This window comes from Diplotaxodon limnothrissa, linkage group LG10 (genome assembly GCF_057381915.1).
Source record: "Diplotaxodon limnothrissa isolate DT_005_m linkage group LG10, D_limnothrissa_male_GT1.1, whole genome shotgun sequence".
Lineage (NCBI taxonomy): Eukaryota > Metazoa > Chordata > Actinopteri > Cichliformes > Cichlidae > Diplotaxodon > Diplotaxodon limnothrissa.
In genome coordinates this window covers 11481955-11501033 of record NC_140605.1, presented here as the reverse complement: position 1 = coordinate 11501033, position 19079 = coordinate 11481955, and the positions used below count along the sequence as shown (strand labels likewise).

Sequence of the window (19079 nt, the reverse complement as noted above, 5' to 3'; positions counted from 1 at the left end):
TCAACTTCCGGCACACCTCTGGCTTTCTTCCGCGCATTTGACGGAACTCAGTGACGTAGCCTGGATCTCGTGCCTGCTCTCCTCCCTCTGCCACAATTTGCGTCCACTGGGTCTCCGTTACGTCTGCACGCACCTACAACCCGCGTCATCCGCATTTTAATAAGGGCCTGCAACTCGTGAAAAAAATATGACCCACTCCACGTTAATTCGCGTACAGTCAAGGTGTATTCATTCATTTAGACGAGCTGCTTCAAAGTGCTGATTTCAGACCATTGAGTGCTTTTTATAGCAGTGAACCCTTCCACACTAAAGAAAAAAACCCCACGGCTTTCATATTTGCTGTGAGATTAAAAACACGGGTCTGTTGTATTATTATACGTTTTGTGGCCTATATTCAGAAAGCCTTTATGCTTAAAACACCATAACGAAAATGGCTTTCTGCAACATGCTTTATTATTATAATTATCACATTAGCTATAGGGCACAAAATGAGGCTGCATGTCCTTTCCAGGACACCTCTGTGGAAAATGTAGTCATGCTTTTGGTCTTGTGACGCTGACCCGTCTCACTCCGCCGCTGCACAGCATCTGGACATGAGCCAAGGAAGAAGAGATGAGGAGAGCTGTGCCAAGGGTTGAGAAAGTAAAATAATTAAAGGATAGTAGTCTGAATTAAAAAAAAGGAAAGAAAAGAAAAATACTTGCTTGGAATACAAAGTTCGCCCCCTGTGTTATCCTGTATGGGCTTTTGTGTAAGCCTGCTCTACCAAGGTTCACTTTATTTGGCAATTTTATTATACAGCAAAGAAAACAAACGATTTTCTTTTGTCAAACTTAGAAGCCTCCTGCTTCTAGAAATAGTCTGCTGCCCCCTGCGCTCCCCAACACGCCTGGCAACAGCTGGCATTAAGAAAGCAGAGGAGTTGTCACGAAAGAGTTGAAAAGCTTTTCTACTGGTGTGGTGAAAGTGGAGAGGAGGGGGAGGAAATCAAGAAAGACAAAGAAATCGGAGTAACCATAGTAGCCTATTATTTAGATATCTCCACCCCAAAGCTGCCCGGCGTGATCCGGCTCTAATTATAGCCCAGTATACGTTGGTTTCAACTGAAGCAGTGAGCGCTGTGTCCGAGGTGCGGGACAGCAGGCTCGCTGTGGTTACATAGATGCGGCGCGCTCGCGGGCAGGATTTTCGTGGCGCGCGCCTCACAGGGAAAACTGACGGCGGTGTCACTGCGACCTTGAAGCAAGGTCATTCAGCCTGTGCTGCAGAGACTGCAATTCTTCTGCGGGACTGCATCACACTGCTGCAGACTCTGCATTATCCGGTTGGAGGCGAAACCCGTCATGCTATGTTCGTTAGATTTGCGCACAAATCTGTTTAAAGCGTTTTGTACGATTGTGTTTAGCGTAATAATATAGGTCTAAACACGTGACTGCGCATTGAGTGTGGATGTGCGGGAATCAGAAACCTAAAAAAGAAATAGAAAAAAACACAGTGAATGCCAGATGGGGTCCCTGCGGGTGCTCCTCATAGGGGGTCATGACCTGAGACAGGTGTCAGCTGATAGGCTACATAAATTCTAACAAGAAGCTCTTTTTTTCTTTCTGTATCCACAAAAGGCACTGGGCACTGCATTAGTGAGTCATAGCCAGCACGACTGACTGAAAACAGTCTCCACCTATACTACAGACGCTTATTATTAGACTACAGGCTGTAGCAGGCTGATTCCAGAGTGGGGCTGAACTCATTTAGTGCACTTAGATCCACCTTAAAACTTAAAAAAAAAAGAAAAGAAAAGCTGGTCATACAGATTCAGCCATCACCAAAAAATGCAAGAACATGCAAGGGGGAACATTCTCTTCACAGATGTTTTATGCTGCTCTGCTGTGCACATGCCATGTTGTAGTGGTTATGAATAGCAAGGTCAATGTGCGCAAATGTGGGGTGAGATCAGAGAAGGCTGATTTGATTATATGTTCAGGATGGTCATGTGAGTGCTGACTAACTCTGTCAGTTTTGTTTGAAATGACCTGTATCGGACCGTGACTAGAGCTTCAGTGTGTCCTCGTTATGGGGCAGCTTTGGGGATATGTCTCTAACTGACACTACACTACAGTCTGTCTCTTCTTTTTTTAAAAACCTGAATACAGAAAAGCTTACATATTTACAATCCTATAAAATATTTATTTATTTCGATTTTAATTTAGAGTGGAATTATTCTTTAAATCCAGGCCAGTAGTGCTTTAGCCCACCCATGTGGCCACCACTCGACCCCTGGTGGCAGCTCGGGGAAACTGCAGCAGCGGTGCTGATGACGTTATAGCAGCTGAGCAAGTGTCCTCCAGTTAAAGGTCACCCACTGCCACTGCACATCATCGCTGTCTCCTGACTTCCTGATTGCAATGCCAGAACAGTGCCTTTTCTTTTTAGACATCCTGCGGGGAAAGTGTCAGATTTCCAGAGGCCGGTCGACCACTCCGTTGTTTTCTGCGCTCTGCTTACTCACCACGCAGACATGACTGCAGGCTGCAAGTGTGGCATCTAGGTGGTCACAAACAAGCGCACACAGAGGGATAAATTTCAGTTTTCAGTTACAGATTAGATGTGTGAAGTACAGTTGCATCTTTGACATTGAAGGTTTGCGCCACCTGCTGGCCGTGTTTAGAGAGAAACAAGCTGAGGAGGAGGAGGGGTGTGTATCTACATTAGTGACAGTCTCAACTTTTGTGTATCTGATATTTTGTAACATTAAGGTACACCGGCTTTCCTTTAAAAAAAAGGATACATAGAACAAAAGAGCAGCAGTCACACTGTACTGCTGCACTGTGTTTGTCCTTGGTGCCATTTTCAGGTTGAAACAAGCTAGAATTTCAAACAGACTATCATTTACACGAGTCAAATGAGCAGCTACACAGCACATTCTTAAAAGGATAGACTGACAACTCAAAGGTCCATGCTATAATGCTATTTATACACTGCATTATGTGTGATATGCAAGTCTGACAGCGTATGCCTGCTTTTGTCTCCACCAGCCTAACCAGGCCTATAGAATGCATTAAAGTCAATGCTCGAGTTACTTTATCGTGCTTAGAGTGATACTTTTTCTTCTTATTGCTGTTTGTAGCTATATGCCATGTTTTCTGCCAATATGGCTGCACGCTAAATATAAACTTTTACTTCAAATGTGATTATTTTTGACTCTAAACTAAGCATCTGTTCAGTTGAGGAAGAATAAAGTATTCTCAAATCATCCCCTCAAATTAGAAAGTGATTTTTAAAAGCATCTTCATTTTACCAGTGTTTTTTTTTAAACCATTGGTCCTCAATTACCAAACATATACATTAGCCCGTTCTTGCATCATTGTGATGTCATAAATAAATAATGATGAATGATGAATAAATAAAAAGTGTTTTGTACAGTAATCTCTATGTCCTTTTATATGATATATTACTTAATATGTTTATTGAATTACTTTATTTCAAGGTCAACTATGACCTTGGGCGCCAACCATGAAGGTCAAGGTCAAATGCTTAGCCAGCCTAGTTACTCGTGTCCCTCATACAAGGCCTTGTATATTGTGAAGAAGGTTGAAGACCATCCGTAAAAATCGTGGGTATTATAAAGTTTTTACTGAATTTCACATTGACTGAATTTTCACCAAAATGAAATCACCTTGAGCTGTTTCCTGTATCTACCATCACACAGAAATTGGAAATGATATCTGGTAAACTGTGGACACTAGACTGCTAACAAACAGGCAAACAACCAGACAAACAAACTGAACTGTTTACATACTCCCTGCGTTTCCAGGGAGAATGAACTGAAATGAACCCATTCATCCAGTTTCTTAGCTGCTTATCCAGTTTAGGTTTGCAGGGGGGCTGGAGCCTACCTGTCATAGGGCAAAAGGTAAGGTATACCCTGGACAGGTCACTAGTTCATCATAGAGCTAACACGAGGAGACACACAAGCATTCACACCCACAGCATCAACAGTTAACCTAACATGTATGTCCCCCATACAAATTCTACACAGAACGGTCAAAGTAGCTCAATGGATTTAAATTCAGAAACAGGAATGAACAGAAGTGTGAGAGATGGGGGATGATGCTGGAAATCTTTGAAAAATGTGAAGAAGAAAGAAAATTGAACTTTTAAATTTATTTCCATGTGTTGCACCTTTTCCTGTTGGTCCTGTTCCTCTCTTCAGCACACTGGTGTATAAAGTTTATCGTGACTACTATAAAGATTGTTCACAGAGTCGTACTGCACTTCAGTCCTGGCCCACTAGAGAGCAGTAACTCCTCAGCAAGTAAAGGGAACACTGGCATGAAAATCTCTTCATCACCTTTAAGGGAGGCATAAACACTCACATGCTAAGAACATTAAATGCAAAACCACACGTGGCTAAGGCTTCGACATCTTGTTTTTATCTTGAATGTCTGTATGCAGGCACTATATATTCTACAATTAAAACTCCTCTGTCAAACGAGACTCAATACATTTGCTATCATTCACAAGGCTTGGGTGGCAAATCTGGAACGGATCTGGGGTTTCTATTGGGTTCCTTCTTGTTAGTGCTGTTGGGGCTGTTGTTTTTGTGGTTCCTCTGAGGAACTGGCCTTCTGTGGCGTCTCCTTTTTGGCTGACGGGGATTGGGCTTTGTTGGATTTAGCAGGGGATCCAAATGTAGTTTGCCGCTCTGAGTATCCGAGGACTCGTCAATAAATGCAAGGTTTTCACCAAAGTAGTCCAGAGGCTGGGACAGGTGGGGGTCAGGAGGAGCCTCCTCCTGTTTGGGTTCTGCAGGCTTTTCTTCTGGGACTCGCTCCGTCTGAGTGGCCTGAGAATCTGTCTCCGATCCAGACCCTGACTCATTAGAGGAGGACGATGATGAAGACGAATATGACCCAGACTCTTCCTGACTCTCACGCTGCTCTTCTTGCCCCTCAGGCACCCCGTTAGCTGATACACTGTGACCATGGCTTCGAGGGCCGTGGCGGCGCTTTCTCCTACGCCGTTTAAAGGGGTCATCGATTTTTCCTGGCATGCGAAAGTCCACCGACATATTTTGGATGTTCTGAGTCCAGTCAGTGGCGTGGGCTCGCAACTCCTCCATCTGAAAGGAAAAGGATGAAAGCAGAGGTGATGGAGAGGAAGTAGTGGAGACAGCAGGTGATAAAACAGGCATAAAAGAACAGGAGTACCTCAGCCCTGGTCTTCTTTGAAAGAACCCGGAGCCAGTTACCAATCATTGTGAGGATAGATGCAAAGTATGCAAGCCCCAACAAGATCCAGAACCACACCAAAGGTTTGTACCAGTGGTCGCTGCCTTCCTTTCCTGAATCCCCTTTGACACAAAGACACATTATACAGAAGCAGGAGGTAAAAAGGGGCCAGCGCATTCACACATCCGCCCATGAAGCCATCCATTTCCATGGAGTAAATAAACTGTTAAGATAGCAGACTAGCTAATCAATAATTCATCTGTGAAGAAAATCATCATAAATAATTTACGACATTGTCCGCGCTAAGTGAACTTAATGCACCACGACTGACAGCTATATTTATGGATGACTAATTAAGTCATAGCTCCTACTTATCAACAGATCAATACCTTCAACGAAAAAGAAAAGTATGAAAAAGTAAATGATATAAGCTATACTGATCTGGAAGCTATGATTGTGTTTCAGCTGCATCACTTTTATAGAGCCTAATAAAGCAGGATGTACACTAGTGGCAGGCTATGGGCATCCGTGGTGGTGCACAGGGTGTGGAGAGTGGAAAGGATCTCATCTTAATAAAAACAAAAACAAAAACAAGCACAAAAAAATCCTGCAGACTAATTATTGGGGAGATACTGGTGGTCTGATGTGACCTCAGGGGTGAAATAAACCTGTCCTCTCTGCATAAAGTAAGGGTGAGCACTGACTGTCTGAAGAAAAACCTGACACCAGATCCACCCACCCACTTATCTAGTTTAGGGTCATGGAGGGGGCTGGAGCCTATCCCTACTGCCGCCTCTCTCATGCTGTATTTTTTGGTGTTTTGTTCCTCCAGCTGTCGAAAGCCTTAGTTACATATTATTGCGCAATTTACATGACGAACTGCTCTCGAATAAATAGCACAGCTGATTATCCGGTACTGAAATAAAGTCCGCCTATAAAAGCATCAAAGTTTCAAATGTCAGCTTATCAGTAATAAAGTTTTATAATAATCAAATATGTCAGAACAAGCAGAAGGAGCCATTTAAAAACTTTGACAGTATCAAAACACATGGATTGGGTGGGGGTGAGGGGGTGGTGGGGATCACCTCCCTTCAAGCTCTTATAAAGAATGGAACTATCAACAGAGACCAAAGCCATTTCTTGTAACTGGCTAGAATGATAAAGGGCCACCGCTTGAACTAAAATAATACTGAGACAGATGGCCTTTTTCCATTTCCACTTTCCTATTCTGTGTGCACCACTGCAAACCAGCGTGGGTGGTTGATTATATACCTGCAACATAGTCTCCAAACCCCACTGTGGTCAAGGTGATAACCACGAAGTAGGCTGATTCCAGCAGGGTCCACTCCTCCACCTCTTGAAAAATGAAGATTGGCAGCGCAACAAAGAGCACGCAACCCAACAGGATGGACAGGACAGCTGAGATCACACGCACGATGGTGGGACTAACTCGCCATTTCTGTCAGAAAAGGATAACCAATTAGTTCCATGAATATATAGCCTGTATATAAAAGATGGACGTGGTGACGTGATGTCACTCATTTCTTTGTGAAGTCATTTTTTAAGCCTTGAGTTCAGTCTTTTCGCCATCTCCTCTTTAGCGTTTTGAAACCAGACGTCATGAACGAGGTTTGGGTCTGACTGAGAAACCAGCCTGCCAAGCTATGCCGACTCTGAATCTTATCCTATTTTATCACGTTTCTGACACTGATTGGACCCCAAATATACAAAATAAAAATCTTGTTATGTCTGAGAAGACTTGATACCATCAACTGAGGCCATAAATGTTTTGGATGAAGGGAACCAAACGCTTCTATGCAATTGAGACCAATTTCTTCTTTTCAAATACAGGTGTAGGCTTTAGATGATGTAAGGCATTGGCTTCACTCTTCAGACCCAAATGTTAGATCCATCTATTATTTATAAAATCTATGGATAAGTATGTTTACAGTGGCAGTAAAGAAGACATTTTAAATATTTTTTGAAGCTCTGACCAGGAAGAGCTTCTCTATCTTGGCCACAGTTTTCCTCAGCCCAGTACCCAGATGGTCTCCCACTCCAGCGAGCAGGATACCAAACATTGGGATTCCCACCAGGGCATAGAAGATGCAGAACAGCTGCCCTCCTTCTGTTTTGGGAGAAATGTTTCCAAAACCTGCACATGTGGGATCAGAGGTAGAAGAGCAGTTGTTTAAAGACTTCAGATGTAATTAATGAGTCCCATCATGCAATTAAATTTAATGAACAAGGACTTTTAGCTGGACACCAACCGATGGTTGTGATAATGGTCCCTGAGAAAAAAAAGGCACTGGCCAGATCCCATTTGCTGACAAATGTAGCGTTGCCTATGGGATCCACACCTGCTCCAGTGGCCTCCACCACCTCCTGGGAAGGGACAGTGGGGGGAAGGTTAGTACTTAGTTGATGAAACACTCCAATAATTAATGTTTCACTGGAAAAGAGGCATTAACAAACACACGAATGAATGAACCCATCCCTGCTACGGGGTACAAAATGCACTGTCATGATCAAAAGCAGGAAGTTAGCGGCGATGAGCAGCTGTGACGGCTCCATTCTGTCCCGGGCATATCGAACCGCTTACAGCACAGAATCAAATTCCCTGATTAAATTATCGGAACATAAACCTAAGCATGATGAGGTTATGAATTAACTTGGCCTCTGCAGAAATCATTAAAACCAATCAATTAAAAGTTTAGATTGAAGATTGTAGAAATGTCTACTGCCAAGTACGTCTGTCCCAACAGATTAGCAGAAACTGACTGAACTTCTCACCCTTTCAAATTCTATTTGTGCAGTGACAACTGACTAAAAGAGTAGGTTTGAAGTAGGAATCAAATCAGTGACACTGTAATTACAAGATATGTGCTGTAACTGTTCGGGTATCAGTGAGCTCTGACTTTGCATGAATTTACCTGCATTCTAGTGGATACAGGAAGACACTGCAGTGAGGTTTTGTGTCCAGAGGGTTTAGCATACGATAATTAGGTTACTTTTACTCCTCAAGTTATATTAAAAGCGAGAGGCAAATTATGAGGTTAGTCATGCGCACCTCAGTCTCAGCCTGTGTACTCTGTGTACCGCAGAAAGGGATGATTTGGAGCCAGAAATATAATCCTTAGTAACTGTGTTCAAGAAACGTCCTGGGAATGCTAACCATAAGTGAGAGGTTCAGGTTTTCATGACACAATTCCCTCACAGATGTAGTGAAATACACAACATACATGCAAACAGCAACTATGAAAACACAATGGTGTTCATACTTTACATGCTATCAAATGTATGTGATATAGAAGTATTAATTAATCTGCTTATTATTGACAATCATTTGTCAATGTCACATGATTGTTTAGATAGCCAGCAAAACTTTATAAAGAAGGAAATTGAGCCAGGGGATGTTGTCACACTGACTTCATGAATTGCTTGAAAGATTTAATATTTATCTATATTCTTATATTTATTTAATTTCAGCGTACAAACTGGCAGCTGTAAAAGTTGTAATTTCGCTTATCTAAGCTCAGCTTATACTGATATACAAAAGGAGACCCTGCACTGATAGCCAGACCATGTGAAAAAAAGTCACGTGGAGAAAGTTCACCAAGCACACCTCATTATTTATTAGCCTTTCAAATCCATAAATTTAGAATCTGGGGTTGGCAGTGATAAGAATGTCTATACGGAGGGACAGCTGAAGCTCTTATTAAAATCTGACATCTCGAGTCTGCTGCTCTATCTGGTACGGTGGTGTCATCTTGCCAAGATCTGAAGAGCTCCCTAAGGTTTTCAGATAAACATTTACAGTGACGAATCAGAAAGTAGCTGCACAAATTTTGCCTGAATTGAAGACCTCCGGAAAATTCTTTCAGTGTCCAAAAATAACATTAGACAATTACACAACATGCCTACATCAAGGCAATGATACTTTTGTTTAATAAATTCTTCAATAAAATAAATGTCACATGATCAACCACATCAATATCTGCTGGTAGAAAATATAGCATGATCTTTGATAAAGTATGGTGTGCTATGTGACAGATGCTTGAGGAGGAAACTGCAACTAGAAGATGAAACATCTGAATGTAACATCAGTTCGGTGACACATGATCCACAGTGGCTCAATAGCAGTTTTCGTGTAAGCCGACATTAAGTGCATTGTGTCCCTACTTCTATAAGTGCACTGAGGTGCAAAGTTCACCCAAACCATCCCAATCCTTTCTTTCTTTTTCTGATGGAACCAAACGGACGCTATCATCACATCACTGGCTGCATATTATGAGTGCATTTTTTTAAAAGCACAATATATTAGTATCTACATGATTTTAATCAAGCAAATTGTCAAATGCTCTTTTTACAAGTAGAGAAACAAGAAAGTGTTTCAGCTTGGACTTCTTACTGTGCTCACCTATTCATTTGGATATTTAAAAAAAAGACACCTAATCGCTCATGTGCTTCCTCTAAATAAACACAAAATACAACAAGACCTGCTTGCGTGCTTCAGTGTCCTTTGATCCCTTTAACCTTTTCCCAAATGTCGCCGAGTTCATGCGTAGATCGCTTTGCAAGCGTAAACAGTAATTTACAATGTTCATTCTAGAGTGAGGACAAGCGTCTCAGGATCACAGCTAGGTTGCCAACGCTCGACCCATCTGTGGATCAGCTGTCACGCAGTTACACTCATGAAAGGAACCTTGCATAGCTGCTCTGACCACACCTGTTATCTGGCTCATAGTCGTCGTGCTGTGCCGCTGCACTGTGTCACCAGCAAAGCTCCACTGAACACGTTACACATCTGAATGATCATCCTAAGGATCCACAAACTCAGCCAGTGCGTATAAAACATGAAGCAGGTATGTGTCACGCACTCAGCAAAAGTGTATTTTTAGCTAGAGAGGCAGTCGGCATCAGAGGTCATCATGACACTTGTTTGGAGTTTGTTAATATATGATTAACAGAAAGCAGCAGCTGGGCAAAGCTAGAGTCACTTTTTGAATGCAAAATGTGTAGTTTCAGTAACTCAAAGTTTGCTGTATGCTTGTAATGAACCGCTGATCTGTACCATAAGTCATCCTTGCGGGGTTGTCGGAACTGTATGCGCAGTCGCACTAAGGACAGATGTGATCAGAGGCATGCCCCGTAACGCGTATAGAGCAGTCTGTCGCGGCAGGAATAAGTTGTACAAAGTCCATGTAAGTTACGATAATACTTTGATAAGTATGATAAGTGTGTTTCTAATGTAAGGTATGTTGCTGCGTTTGTATTGTGAGCTATCTGAAAACCCTTTTATTCTTTATTTACGTTACTTACATCCATGTGCTATTTTTTAGCTAGACATGTGTGTCATGCAAGCTAGCAGCACCCCATGAGAAACGGGCCGAAGTGTTTAAGTGTTTACCGGAGTTTTGCACCCTTGGCAAGCGGACTGAGGTATGTGATGAGAGATGATCTGTTGTTATATTTTATTTAACTGAACTGTGTAATCCCTTGATGCTGTTTGAAGTAACCCCTTTTGTTTTATTTAATCTGTGACTGTATATCTCAGAATTACTTGTTTGAACTTGCCTGAATTAACTTAAGCTCATTGTTATAGTTCAAAGGGTACTGTACGGGTATCAATTTTTTCTTATTTTATAGTTTTCACGGTGCTCAACGTCCAGAGAATGAGCCGTGTGTGGTGAGGAAATAAATGGCTGCACCCGTTAGAGACTCTTCTGTCGTTCTTGATGCCAAGGGCTGCTACAGTGAAAACTCATCGCTGCCTTGCAGCCATCTACACTCATCTTATTCTTTCGTCGAACTGTGAGTAAAGGAGTGTATCGCATCATCTAGAGACTACTGGCTCAGTAAAGGACTCAAAATAAGGACATTATAAATACAATGTCATGCACACCTTCATCTTGTAAGCTGTGTGAGCAAATGATCTTCAACATGGCAGTCTAAAGTAATGCAAGAAAGAAAGACCTCTTCTGTATTTAACACAGTAGCATGTAAAGTTGTGATGCTGAATATCCCACATTTCTTGCATCAGAATGTCTAAGACTGAATCTGGGCTTTATGCTATCAGTTGTACTTCTGTAAAAACTTAAGTGGCAAATTGTCTGATTTGAGGGCATCATCAGTATTATTTTGGTTTTGTTGCCAGTCTGTGAGGTTAAAGGTGTAAATATCTAAGTTGAGTGTTAATAAGTTTGAAACCACCACTCAACCCATTTGAGTTAAGATATATACACTTAAAAGGGCAGGTGCAACAAGCCAAAAATAAAATTAATAATAATGTTGTCCCCTGTTGAAGAAATAGACAAATCTACAGAGGCACAAGAGGCCAGGTCCAGCTCCAGAGAGCGAAGACTAACAGAAAAGGGGCAGGAGATGCATGAACAGGAGGCCAAGAAAAATGAAAGGTCATTTAGCAAGGCATATGAGTCCTGGAAGGAGTTAGCAAGAGGAGTTAGAACAAGGCTGAAAGGTTTCTGCTCAAACGAAGACCTTGTTAGAACACAAACGGACATTAAGGCTAAAGAAGCATTAATGCATGAACTGTATGAGCCTATCCGACGTAATCATACTTCTACTCCAGATGTTGTCAAGAAAATGGATGCGTGTGTTGCCCTAACAACAGAAATTTGTGATCTCATTAGTAAACGACTAGAAGATATAGATAAGACTTTTAATGACAGGCTCGAGAAGGAGCGTGTAAGGATGATATTAAGTAAGGAGGAGTATGGATCTGTTTTTGGGAAAACTGAAACAGAAACAGTTATTTCAGAGCATTCAAAGGGCTCAGATTCATACTCTGGAGCCACATCTACGACTTCTAGCAAACGTGTGGATGCCGAAGCTGACCTTGCAGCTAAACTAGAACAGGCGAAGGCAATGCAACGAATACATGAACAGCAAGCCAAGTTGAGTAGCTTAGAGCATGAGTGGAAAATCAAGGAAGCACAAATGATTGCAGAAATGACAGCAAAGCTAGAGGAAGAGAGAACTAAACTGCAACAGCTACAGGCAGAAAATGAGGTAAAAGTAGCAGCAGCCAGAGTGAGAGCTTACAACAACTACGATGGATTGGAAAGCCTTAAGTATGAAGCAGATGACAAATCACAACTTGATAGCCAAATCATTGAATCTCAGAATCCATTGAATCCACAGGCTGAATCATTTCGACCTCAGTGTGCACCACCTGAGATTTTGCAAAGGCAACAGGAGGTCAGCTTAACACAGGAGCTTGCAAGCTTGTTCGTCTCCAACCGTCTGCCTGCACCTGAACCCACAGTGTTCACTGGTAACCCTTTAAAGTTTATAGACTGGAAGATATCCTTTATGGCATTGATTGGCCACAAACCCCTCCCCGCAGGCGAAAAAATGTTGTACTTGAAAAGTTATCTTGCTGGTGAGGCACGGAAGGCGGTCGAAGGATTCTTCTATCGAAACTCAGAAGATGCATATCAGGGTGCCTGGGAGATTCTTCAGGAGAGGTATGGAAGTTCATTTGTCGTCCAAAAGGCTTTCAGGGATAAACTGATGAAATGGCCAAAAATAGCTCCCAATGACCCAGTAGCCCTCAGAGAGTTTTCAGATTTCCTTCAAAGTTGTGCCGAGGCCATCCCTCATGTTAAAGGGCTGGCAATTCTAAATGATTGTGAAGAAAATCATAAACTTCTCAAAAAACTGCCCGAATGGCTGGTACGCAGATGGGGTCGTGTTGTTGTGGATGAACTAGACAGATGTCAAGAGTATCCACCATTTGCTCATTTCACCAGATTTCTACAAAGGGAAGCTAGAATAGCCTGCAACCCCATTGCTTCTCCCTTCTTATTAACCACTAAAGTTACAGATGAAAGGCTTCCTAAGAGAACCAAGGCACTCAGCACCAATGCTCAAGCTAAGCACTCTGCAGGTAAACCAGGGACCTTAATTTCAAAGCCAAGACCACCATGCTTCGTCTGCAACGATGAAACACACGGTGTCGCCAAGTGCCCAACCTTTGCCACAAGGCTTCCTGATGAAAAGAGAGCTTTCATTCGTGAAAACCGTCTTTGCTTTGGCTGTTTAAGAAAGGGTCACACTAGTAAAGAATGCAAAAGAAGGCACACATGCACTATATGTGGTCGAAATCATCCAACTTGCTTGCACATAGAGAGAATTGAGGGAGCCAGTGAAATGTTAAACAGTGATTCACCATCTGCAGGAAATGAGACAAAGGAAGTCCGCAATGTCATGTCACACACATTGACAAGATACTCCTCAGCTACGTCTAGCATTGTTCCAGTTTTTGTGTCATTGGCAGAAGACCCCCACAGTGAGATTCTCACATATGCTCTGCTCGACACACAGAGCGATTCAACTTTCATCTTGGGAGATCTGGTCTCTGCACTAAATGTGAAGACTCAGCCAGTGCAATTAAGGCTCAGTACAATGACAGCAGTAGACACAGTCATAGCTAGCAAAGTGGCTTGTGGATTGCAAGTTCGTGGGCTCCATAGTGAGTCGCATGTTCAGCTACGCCAGGCATATACAAGGGATTTCATCCCAGTCGATAAGTCTCACATTCCTACAAAGGACACCGCACTTCAGTGGCCACATCTGAGGCAACTGGCAAACAAGCTGCAGCCACTTCAAGACTGTGAAGTGGGATTGCTGATTGGCTATGATTGCCCATCAGCACTGGCCCCTCTAGAAGTCATTGTAGGGTCAGAAAACCATCCATTTGCTCAAAGAACCGTGCTTGGCTGGAGCATCATAGGATCAGCAAATCCATATCTTGATAGAAAGGAACATCAAAGCTTTGTACACAGAGTGGCAGTAAAGGAAATGCCATTGCCTCCGGTCAATGATGTGTTGAAGGTCCTAGAAATGGATTTCAGCGAAAGAAACTATCAAGATAAATATGTTTCTCAAGATGATGTTCATTTTGTAAAACTCCTCAGCAGCACAATCACAAAAAGGAAGGATGGACACTATGAGATGCCACTTCCTTTCAAGGGCAGCTCTCCACCTATGCTGCCAAACAACAAGCGACTGGCTGAAGCTCGTTTGCAACACCTCAAGAGGAAGTTAAGGTCCAACAGGCAGTACCATGACCATTACACAGCATTCATGGAGGAAACCATCAGCAAAGGTGTTGCAGAACCAGCCCCCCCAGCACATGAGGGAGAGACAATTTGGTACATCCCACATCATGGGGTGTACCATCCTAGGAAACCAGATAAACTTAGGGTGGTCTTCGACTGTTCAGCCAAGTTTCTGGGCATCTCTCTGAATGACACCTTATTGACTGGCCCTGATCTGATAAACTCTCTAGTAGGAGTTCTCTGCCGCTTTAGGAGGGAAGCAGTAGCCATCACCTGCGACATTGAAAAAATGTTCCATCAGTTCTATGTTCCACCCAACATGCGGAACTACCTGAGGTTCCTATGGTGGAAGGGCGGTCAGCTGGAAACAGAACCCCAAGAGTATAGAATGGCGGTGCACCTTTTCGGTGCTGGTTCCTCTCCAGGGTGTGCCAATTTCGGCCTTAAATATCTTGCACAGCAATGCGAAGCCGATTATCCTTCGACTGCTGCTTTCATTGAAAAGAACTTTTACGTTGATGATGGACTGACTAGCGTCCCATCAGTCACAGAAGCTACAGACCTGATTATCAATGCACAGCAGCTGTGTAAGACTGGAGGTTTACACTTGCACAAATTTAACTCGAACAAGGTGGAGGCGCTATGTGGTGTTGCGCCTTCAGAAAGGGCAGTAACCACCGGACCTCTCAACCTTAGCCTGGATTCAACAGCGGAGGGTCACGTACTTGGCATTCAGTGGTCAATAGAAAGTGACACCTTCAGCTTCAACATTGACAAAAGGGACCAACCCTCAACTCGTCGTGGTATCCTGTCCGCTGTCTCCTCCCTCTACGACCCTCTGGGTCTTGTAGCTCCCTTTATCCTGAGTGGTAAATGTATTCTCCAGGAGCTGTGTCGCATGGGCGTAGGTTGGGATGATCAGCTTCCCGATAGCCTACATGCACGGTGGGAGCAATGGAAAAGGGATCTACACAGGCTAAAGGAAATAGCGATACCCAGATGCTACCATCCTCCAGACTTTGGCAACATAGTGAGGGTGGAACTGCATCACTTTTCAGATGCCAGTAACATAGGTTATGGTGCATGTTCCTACCTCAGATACAAGAATGGAAAGGATGAAGTACACTGTAGCCTTGTGTTAGCCAAAGCAAGAGTCGCACCAACAAAGCTCATGAGCATCCCAAGGCTGGAGCTTTCGGCTGCAGTAATCTCCGCAAGGCTAAGCGTCATGTTAAAAACAGAGCTCGGCATGCAGATTGATGAGGAATTCTTTTGGACTGATTCCCAAGTTGTATTGGCCTACATCAGCAATGAGGCACGGCGATTCCATGTGTTTGTCGCAAATCGTGTTCAGCTAATCCGAGAAACCACAAACCCTGCTCAGTGGCACTATGTGGATACGGCAGAAAACCCAGCTGACCACGCTTCGAGAGGTCTATGTGCAGGGGACATTCTGTCAACGAACTGGTTATCGGGTCCTAAATTTCTATGGAAACCTGAGATACACCCAACACTACATTTTTCACCAGATTTGCTAGTCTGTGACCCTGAAGTTAAATCGGTGAAAACCTTTGCCACCCATGCCAATGAGCAAAATGACATTCTGAACCGTCTAAGCCGCTTTTCCAGCTGGACAACGCTCATCAGAGTAGTTGCAAGAATTAAGAGACTAGGCATGAAGTCAGATCGTGTCAGTAGCATTGTGACGGTAGAGGAAAGGAGAAAAGCTTGTGAACTAGTAATCAGTCTGGTTCAGCGACAAGCCTTTTTGCAAGACATAAAGACACTTCAGAAGGGCAACTCTCTTCCATGCTCTAGCCCCCTAAGTTGTCTTGATCCCATCTTAGATGAAGGACTTCTTCGTGTAGGTGGAAGACTGACAAAGGCAACGCTCAGTCGAGAACTAAAACACCCGGTTATCCTTCCAAAGGAAAGTCACATTACAAGACTAATACTGTCTCATTACCATGCCACCATCTGTCATCAGGGTCGCAGTCAAACCCTAGCAGAACTCAGAGCAAATGGGTTTTGGGTGCTTGGGGGAAGCAAAGCAGTTGCCAAGTTAATACATAAATGTGTGCAATGTCGAAAACTTCGGCGCCCCACCGAGGAGCAACGCATGGCAGAGCTCCCGAAAGAAAGGACTGAAGCCTCCGCTCCTTTCTCGTACTCTGGTATGGATTGCTTTGGTCCATTTTCCATCAAGCGGGGCCGTAAGGAGTACAAAAGGTATGGGCTTATCTTTACATGCCTGTCTTCACGTGCTGTTCATATCGAGATGCTAGAAGACCTATCAACAGATGCATTCATCAATGCCCTTAGATGCTTCATCAGCCTCAGAGGAGCTGTTTGCCAACTCCGCTGTGACCAAGGCACAAACTTTGTAGGAGCCAAAAATGAGTTCAGAGAGGCTCTCAAACAATGTGACATGCAGGCACTGGAGGCTTTCCTGGCAGACAAACAGTGTGAGTTTGTTTTCAATGCTCCTTCTGCAAGTCATGCTGGTGGCATCTGGGAACGCCAAATTAGGACCATTCGTAATGTGCTAAATGCCACTACTGCTCAGTGTGCAGGAAGACTAGACGATGCCTCTCTTAGAACTTTGTTTTATGAGGCCATGGCTATTGTAAATAGCCGCCCCTTGACTGTGGGCAGTATCTGTGACCCAAAGGCACCTGAACCTCTTACTCCGAACCATCTTATACTGATGAAGTCCAAAGTTGCTCTACCACCACCTGGGAAATTTGTGAGAGAAGACTTGTATGCAGCGAAGAGGTGGCGTAGAGTACAATACTTAACTGAGCAGTTCTGGGGTAGGTGGAAAAGAGAATACCTCATGAATGTCTCCACAAGACAGAAGTGGCACAAAACCTGCCGTAATCTAAAAGTGAATGACATTGTTATCATCAAGGAAGATATGTTACCAAGGTGTCAGTGGCAACTGGGGCGTATCGTTGAAACTATCGAAGGCGATGATGGTTTAGTCCGTCGGGTCAAAGTTCAAGTAGGAGTCCAAAGTCAGACCAAGAAACAGGACCGTGCTTTCAAGCCCCCCATCATCGAGCGGCCTATTCAAAAACTGGTGGTTCTTGTTGAAAGAGAATAATAACAACCATGTTATTATCTGAGAGGAACTGACATACTGACATAAACAATGTAACAGTCCAGGTGGCACCTGCTCTATGATGTTTGTACACCTGTATATTGGTTGAAGTGGTCTCATTTTGTTGTTGTTCAAATCATGTATGATTAGCTAGTTTGTAAATCATAGCATGATTGGTGGGAGTGTAATGAACCGCTGATCTGTACCATAAGTCATCCTTGCGGGGGTTGTCGGAACTGTATGCGCAGTCGCACTAAGGACAGATGTGATCAGAGGCATGCCCCGTAACGCGTATAGAGCAGTCTGTCGCGGCAGGAATAAGTTGTACAAAGTCCATGTAAGTTACGATAATACTTTGATAAGTATGATAAGTGTGTTTCTAATGTAAGGTATGTTGCTGCGTTTGTATTGTGAGCTATCTGAAAACCCTTTTATTCTTTATTTACGTTACTTACATCCATGTGCTATTTTTTAGCTAGACATGTGTGTCATGCAAGCTAGCAGCACCCCATGAGAAACGGGCCGAAGTGTTTAAGTGTTTACCGGAGTTTTGCACCCTTGGCAAGCGGACTGAGGTATGTGATGAGAGATGATCTGTTGTTATATTTTATTTAACTGAACTGTGTAATCCCTTGATGCTGTTTGAAGTAACCCCTTTTGTTTTATTTAATCTGTGACTGTATATCTCAGAATTACTTGTTTGAACTTGCCTGAATTAACTTAAGCTCATTGTTATAGTTCAAAGGGTACTGTACGGGTATCAATTTTTTCTTATTTTATAGTTTTCACGGTGCTCAACGTCCAGAGAATGAGCCGTGTGTGGTGAGGAAATAAATGGCTGCACCCGTTAGAGACTCTTCTGTCGTTCTTGATGCCAAGGGCTGCTACAATGCTGTTCGATTTAGTTAGTTGCAGTATCATATCAGGTAATATCGTGTCATGTAGTATCGTATCGTATCGTATCGTTTCGTGTCTTATTGTTTAGTATTGTATCGTAGCAATCAATATGACGCTGTACCTGATGGAGATTGTAAAAGAGAAACAGAAACAATTTTTACATTTTCGAAATAAAAGCCAGATAGTGAATGGCTCCTCTCTGTACCTCTATAAGAACCTCCAGCTTGTCTGAGTCGACACAGGAGAAGTTCAGCAGGAAGTCCCGGCGTGTGTCCTGCAGCTTCATGTGCACGCCCTCCTCCTGCGGAGCCTCCAGGGCACGGAACACCACAGCTCCCAGCACCAAGTAAAGAAGAACCCCCGTCAAGATGGCGAGCAGGGTGGAGCAGCGCATGGCTGCACCTCCACTCAGTCCAAACGTTGGCTGCTGCTTCTCTCTGCCAGCCTCAGCACTGGAGTTGCTGCAGCTGAAATATCAGCAACCACACAAGTAGACTGGTTACACACTGACTACGGAGCCTGACAGTAGCCCAGGCTGCCCACACGCCTGCAGCAGCCAGACTATTAGGTCCACAGCAGGCATTAAATGGACTCAGTCATCACCACTCTGCTGACACACATTGAATGCAACATCCAGCACATAAAGCCTGCTCTGTGACCTGCCTTTAACTGAACAGATGTTGCATGAGTATCTATAAAAGATAAGCGATCCATGTCATGAATAGCTAAAACAGATGCGATCATAACAGTGGTGCTCACCTGTTA

At 43.4% G+C, this 19079-nt stretch overlaps 1 protein-coding gene and 1 long non-coding RNA gene across 2 annotated transcripts; one reads left to right on the top strand and one right to left on the bottom strand.

Annotated features, from left to right (window-relative positions):
• Nucleotides 1-4510: 4510 nt before the first annotated feature.
• Nucleotides 4511-18708, bottom strand: kcnk4b (potassium channel, subfamily K, member 4b). Its single transcript, XM_085363520.1, has 6 exons — nt 18520-18708; nt 7499-7613; nt 7223-7383; nt 6501-6687; nt 5208-5350; nt 4511-5119 (listed from the first exon to the last, which is right to left on the bottom strand). The coding sequence occupies exons 1-6, from the start codon at nt 18706-18708 to the stop codon at nt 4511-4513; spliced, it is 1404 nt and encodes a 467-aa protein (XP_085219646.1).
• On the top strand, nt 10375-11041 carry LOC146623920 (uncharacterized). Its single transcript, XR_014906532.1, has 3 exons — nt 10375-10432; nt 10571-10670; nt 10878-11041. It is a non-coding gene; the product is annotated as an uncharacterized LOC146623920 (long non-coding RNA).
• Nucleotides 18709-19079: the final 371 nt, after the last annotated feature.

Excerpts from the sequence above, each read along its gene's own strand:
- kcnk4b (XM_085363520.1), bottom strand. The coding sequence starts at position 18,708 with ATGCGCTGCTCCACCCTGCTCGCCATCTTGACGGGGGTTCTTCTTTAC. Across the intron at positions 7,614-18,519 it reads AGCTGGAGGTTCTTATAGAG|GAGGTGGTGGAGGCCACTGG; the intron begins GTACAGAGAGGA and ends GTCCCTTCCCAG. Across the intron at positions 6,688-7,222 it reads AGATAGAGAAGCTCTTCCTG|AAATGGCGAGTTAGTCCCAC; the intron begins GTCAGAGCTTCA and ends CTTTTCTGACAG.